Below are 6,448 nucleotides of genomic sequence, written 5' to 3' on the forward strand. Positions count from 1 at the left end.
AGAGCTCTTGACAGAAACTGCTCTTTTTCAAGAACTCATAGATCCAAGATTAGAGTTTTAAACACAGTTTTCCTAACTTCAGTTGTGGTTCATCAGCTTAGGCCACACCTAGAAAGGTGTATGGTCTAACTGTAGGAATCCATGCTCTAACAACATCCAGACTCGTTTACTGTAGTGCACTGTATTAAAAGAACCTTCGAAAAGTGTTCAGAAACTTCAGCTGGTTCCAAATATGCCAGCTAGGATGTTAGATGGGTACCATCACAGTGAACATTCTACCTCTCCAATGAAATATATTTATTTGCCTGTAGCAGCAAAAAACAGAAAAAGCCTTGTACTACCTCAAGACTAACAGAGAGGGGTCTGGGTAAAAGTCGGATCTAAACTTTTACCCTTTTCCAACAGAGAGATAAAGACTAACAGAAAGCAGTGTGCATCAAGACTCACCCAACTCAGTGGGCCCCAAAGTCTACCCTTAATCCTCTCCTCTTCGCAGTCATGGGTTCAGTTGACCATCTGTAACTTTGCAGCACTTTCCAGAAACTTTCCAGGATGTCGGGAGAAGGGTGATACAGTGGATACAAGCAGAATAGGGGGTTGGAGCTTTCATGGGTCTGTAAATATGGATACCTGCTCCCCTGGACGTTAACTCACCCCTCCTGGGGTTCTGCAAGCTGTTTGGAGAAGGGGGCTTGGCAAATGATTGCAGGTAGGGGCAATAAAAAAGGATGACATAAATATTATGGAGGGGGGGAATCCCAAAGAGATCCAATGAGTACCAATATAGCTAATCTAGTCACTACAGTACTAAAAACCCAATTAGTTCATTACATAGAACTCATTCCAAATGAGAACCCACTTTCTCTAGAGTAATCCCCACTAAGTTAGTGAGCCAGGGTTTTTTTTTGGGGGGGGGGGAAATCAGTCAAATTAAAATGCACCCACATATATATTTGTCTGGGAATACGCTTCATGGAATTCAGAGGGACCAACAGGAGACAACAGTAATTTATTGGGGGGAAGAATAAGAAAGACTGGGGAGTCCTAGACAAATCTAGCCTTGCGTTTTAATGCACCTTCTATATCTTACGCTCTCGCTCACACGCACGCGATTTTAACCATTACCCGTTAATAAGTTATCTAATACAATGTAAAGGAACGCCCACGATTGGAACGTCGACAGTTGTTCAGCGCATGCTCACAAGTAAGCGCATGCTCAGTGCCGAGAAAGAGGCTAAGATCCGTTCTATGGGTCCGCCCTGACGCAACCCCGCCTTAATGAAGAATATAGCTCTGAAGCTGACAGTTACCCGGCGAATTTAACACCCAAACGTAGCAAGCAACTCGCTATGAAACAATTAGGCTATTTCTCCTTATTGCGCACCAAAAGCCACTCACCAATATCTTCTACCATCTCTCAGAGAACAACCGCAATACCCACCACAGAAAAGCTCCCGTTGATAGTCATTGGCTCCCTTCTGTGCCTATCGAAGGAACTCTACTGTTGGGTTGGCAGAGGTTGGTGTCACTACAGTTTTAGAACCCTCCTCTCCGGTCTTCGTAACGGTTTAGATGCCGACAAGCTTCAGGCCGGCCCTCCAAAGGGTTACGGACTTAAGAAAAACAAAAGCAATACTTCCGGCTTCCGAGTGAGAGTGCGGGGCAAGCCCTGCAACGACATAGGAGAGGGTGCAAAACTGATAGAGCCGTTCCTTTTCGTCCCCGCCCCCCTTTTCGTCAATTGGAGACCGGAAGTGAAGATTTTGGGCGGCCGGTGACGAGTCCCTTCTGCGTAAAGCTGACGTTTGCTCTGCATTGCGTTGTGTTGCCTCTTTCGAACCGTCTCTTCAAGGGTCGCTTTGCAAATGGTAGCGGGTGGTGGGCTTGGGCTGTCTCTTTTTGCAGGGCGAGGGGCTGGGCGCTGGAATTGCTGCGTCGCAGTTTAACAGCCCGGTGCACGAAGGAAGTGCCACTGATTTAAATGGGGCTTGCTTTTGAGTTAGTGTGTGCCCAGAGTTAGTGCATGCCTAGAGAAGACCAGCCTGGGTAGTGCTCTGTTAACACCGACGTTCTGCCCTTTTCCTTTGAGAGATACCCCAGGAAGAGTGGCAGCCCCAAACCTAATACAAAGAGAAATGTTAACTGGATTGGCTGCTAGTTGAAGACGTCAGGGAATCGTTTGTTTATACCTCACTTTTTGTATCCTCAGTAAAATGTTGATGAGGTTAATCTGTTTTATCACAACCCTGTAAGGTAATTTAGATTGAAAGAGGAGGGCCGCTGCGGCCAGCCATGGTGCTTCCGAGGAGAGCAGAGATTTGAACCCAGGTCTTTCCAGTCCAGTGGCTGTTTTCCTCAGTTCTCATCTAACAGGCTAAATTAGTTTGCATCCTTCCCGCTGCCAACTTTCATTTATGCTCTGGCGTCCTGTGGCTTCCTTGGAGCGCCTTGCTATGGAGAGCGTGCGCTGGGCGTTTTCCTATGCCTCCTGGGTCCCCTGCCGTGAGGACTGGCTGCTGGCCATGCGCCTCGTTCAGCCCGAAGAGAAGGAGCGCATTGGTCAGTTTGTCTTTGCCCGTGATGCCAAGGCTGCCATGGTATATTTATTTTTCAACTTCTTTCACTCTTTGAACATTGAGGTGCTCCCAGATAATGGGAGCTACTGCAACAGGTGTCCAAAACAGTGGCTTTCAGTGTACCAGAGATGTAGAAGCTACAGAAGGACTATGTCTCATTTCTGCACTGACCACTAGGCCAGACAGACCAGAGGAATCAGCTGGCCAGCTATGATGTCCCTCCCCACAGGCGTGCTCCTTTTTCTTTTAGGGTTCCTTTTTCTTCCTCCACCTGGCACAGCTGTTCCACGAGGATTCTGCCTACCCCAGATGTCAATGTGATGCTGCGCCGCATTATGGCACACTGGTGTTGTGTGTGCTGCACAGTTCTGCTGCTGCTGCACTTACAGGGTTGGCACCTGAGATCTGTAGGTCAGACAGACATTGTGCAGGAGCGCTAACGTTGCGTTTGAGTGGCCATGGCGTTTGCAAGCCCGTTTGATCTTCCCAGAATGTTTTTTATCCCTCCCTTTCTGCAAGAGGCTCAGATTAGTGTACGTGGTTCTCTTTTCTCCGTTTTATGCTTGCAGCAACCCTGTCGGGTAGGTTAGACTGAGGATCTGTGGCCACTGCTCTCTCTAAGCTATGGAGTCTTGTGAGCAAAAAGTCTACTTTGTGAGCTAGTGGCATTAAAGTTGTGAGCGAGCAATTTGGCTCCTGCATAAATTAGTTTGCTCTGGAGCCTGCATAAATTAGTTTGCTCTGGAGCCATCCTTCCTGAGCGAAGACAAAAATGGGTAAGCCGGAGGCTAAACAACTATGAGCTAGCTCACACTAACTCAGCTTAGAGGGAACACTGCCTGTGACTGCCTTGAGTTCCCCCAGTGAGTTTTGTGCTAGACTGGGGGATTTGTGCCTTGGCCTCCCAGATCCTACTGTAAGCATTAGATCATTGAGTGTCTGAGCATTTTCAGTGTCATACGGGGAAGTTCTGCTTGCTGGGGGTTGCCAGCTCCAGGTCAGGAAATACCTGGAGATTTTGGGGGTGGAGCCTGAGGAGGGTGGGGTTTGGGGGAGGGGAGGGGCTTCAGTGGGGGATAATGCCACAGATCCAGAATGGCCATTTTCTCCAGGTGAAGGGATCTCTGTTGCCTGGAGATCAGTTGTAATAGTGGGACATTTCCAGCCACCATTTGAAGGCTGGCATCCCTGTCCAAGAACCATTTCTATTTTGACTTTATCCCAGAGGGGGAAAACCTGTTTTTTCGCAGAGGATCCTGAAACACGTTCTAGGACCATATGCTAACAGTACAGTTCTAAGCAGAGCTATGACCTTCTAAGCCCACTGACTTCAACAGATTTAGTAAAGGTTTAGTAAAGGTAAAGGTTTCCCTTGCTTGAAAGCTAGTAGATTCTGACTCTAGGGGGCAGTGCTCATCCCCGTTTCCAAGCCGAAGATCCAGTGCTGTCTGAAGGCGTTTTCTGTGGTCGTGGCTGGCATGACTAGATGCCGAGGCGCACGGAACGCTGTTGCCTTCCCACCGAAGCAGTGCCTATTTATCTACTTGTAGTTTTTTGCTTTCGAACTGCTAGGTTGGCAGGAGCTCACTCCGTCATGTGGCACTCGGGTCTCGAAATGCTGAGCTCCTGACCTTCTGGTCTGCAGCTCAGCGTCTTAACTTCTGAGCCGTCGGAGCCCTCAACAGATTTAGAAGAATATAAATCTGTGTAGGATGGCACTACCTGAGTGTGTTAAGCTTTGCTATTGTGCCACCTGAACTGAATGCAACATTTATCCCAGGTGGTGCAGGATGGTAGTTGTAGTAAAAGAAAGAGTAGCTTTTGCTCTGTAGTAGGCTGTCAACTGATTTTTTTTTTTTTTAAGAAAATGATGTTTTAGTAAATTGCTTTTTTTATTTATAAAGAAAGGCTTACCTAGTGTGCATCTTTTATATATCTGTTTTTCACAGGCTGGTCGTCTGCTGATAAGGAAATTAATTGCCGAAAAATTGAACATTCCTTGGAATGAAATACGGTTAGAAAGGACTTCAAAAGGCAAACCTGTCCTTGCAAATGACATAAGCAGTAACCGTTCCCCCTTCAACTTCAATGTCTCTCATCAAGGGAGTTACGCAGTCCTTGCAGCTGAGCCTGACCGTCAAGTTGGCATTGATGTGATGAAGACGAGCTTGCCAGGTAACGCACACTAGTGGCTCACTACATCTTTCGACAAGGTCCATCTGTGTCATGTGCTCATACAGGGATGAGCAACCCCATTTTTCCAGTTGGGTGATGTATATTGTAGCCATTAAGGGATTTCTGGCGGCAGCAGAGCCTTGCCCAGTGATTGGCTGAGCTGCTCTTAAATCATAAAGAGTTGGGTCAGTCAGAAAGTCTCTGGCTGCCTTGGCTGAAGCTGCTCAACAGTAGGGTTGTCAGGCTGAGCACAACAACTGGCTGGGGGCAGGAACACGGGTGGGGTTGTGAAGTTGCTGATCTCTCTATGTCAGTGTGGTGCAGAGAGCCAGTGTGGTGTAGTGGTGGACTCTGCTCTGGAAAACCGGGTTTGATTCCCCACTCCTCCACAGGATACCTGCTGGGTGACCTTGGGCCAGCCACAGTTCTCTCAGAACTCTCGGCCCCACCTGCCTCACAAGGTGGCTGTTGTGGGGAGAGGAAGGGAAAGCAATTGTAAGCCTCTTTGAGACTCCTTAGGGTAGAGAAGACCAACTCTTTTTCTTCTTGTGTCACTTTCAGGCAAAACCTGGAAGTGACAAAGGGTAGCTCTAGGAATCACTGGAAACTTCACGGTAAACCCCATTTTTACCCGGAAGTGATGTAGCGATGTCGATGACTGCACTGTTCATTTGTCTTTTCGTTTTTCTTCTGCGGCAGCAGACCATGGTACTTGCCAGTGGGAGACTGGCAAGCCTGCTCAACAGCAGTTCCCATCTAGGTGAGCGGGTGGGAATTTTTGGAATGTAGAGAATGGGGAGTGGACACCACAACGGAATGGTTGCTTGGGGGGGGGGGGTTTCTGGCCCACTCACAAAATGGCTGCCATAGGTTGCTGAGACCAGTCGTAACACTTTGGGAGGCACCAGTTTCTGAATGGGAGCGCGAGGAGAGCCAAGATTTAGTGTTTCCTTTGGGGAAGAGATGTGTGAGGGAAGAAGCAAATAGGCAACAGGAAGTGATTGGTGGTTGCTACAGGGCCGTGGGCACCCTGTTTGGGATTGTGGCCCTAGAGAGGAGCAGAGCAAGCAGAAGTGCCTAAGAAAACAGTAGGCTACAGACAGAGGAATGGGGGGATAGCAGAAGAGGGCTGGAACAAGGAACAGTTTAGAAAAGTGAGGGAGAGGCGGAGTCTGAAAGAGAAAGAACCAGGGGAAACTATGGCTGCGATCACACGTCCCAGTAGATCCAACATAGGTGCGAACGCCCGGGGGGTCTAAAGGGCACGATCAGACAGCGACACCTGGGAAGCATCCCACAGTCGTCAGCAGCAACCCATGCTGCTTTGCTGCAGAAATGGAGTAAGAAGACATCAGAGAAAATCTAGTAGTGAACGGGTTGTGACAGGCCACGGACAGACTTTCCCCTGTCTGATTGGGCAAAAGTATGCAGGCATGCCATCGGGATCGTCTGATCAGGCCATCCTGGCTTGGTGCCATTTCTCCCCCCTCTTTGCAGTATGCGCATCATCACATACCCCATAGGGGGGTCCCTCAGTGCAGAGGTGCGATTCCTCGTTTATGCGCATGGGAAACAAACGGCCAAAAAAACCCCAACTTGCCCGCAGTTGCATCTGATCACACAGTGACGGGCTGAGCCTGCAGCTACGAAGGGAGGTGTGGTCTTGCAACTGCAAGTTGAATGACTCCGGAAGGAAG

The 6,448-nt window shown here is 48.7% G+C and overlaps 1 protein-coding gene across 3 annotated transcripts in view; it reads left to right on the forward strand.

Annotated features, from left to right (window-relative positions):
- Positions 1-2,105: 2,105 nt before the first annotated feature.
- Positions 2,106-6,448, forward strand: part of AASDHPPT (aminoadipate-semialdehyde dehydrogenase-phosphopantetheinyl transferase) — a 29,146-nt gene continuing 24,803 nt past the window's right edge. For all 3 annotated transcript variants that reach the window (XM_015412887.1, XM_015412888.1, XM_015412889.1), the window contains exons 1-2: positions 2,106-2,597; positions 4,526-4,751. In XM_015412887.1, the coding sequence (XP_015268373.1) occupies positions 2,415-2,597; positions 4,526-4,751 (409 nt within the window). In that variant the 5' untranslated portion in view covers positions 2,106-2,414. The remainder of the gene's footprint in view (positions 2,598-4,525; positions 4,752-6,448) is intronic.

Source organism: Gekko japonicus, unplaced genomic scaffold (genome assembly GCF_001447785.1).
Source record: "Gekko japonicus isolate JY-2015 unplaced genomic scaffold, Gekko_japonicus_V1.1 scaffold1448, whole genome shotgun sequence".
Lineage (NCBI taxonomy): Eukaryota > Metazoa > Chordata > Lepidosauria > Squamata > Gekkonidae > Gekko > Gekko japonicus.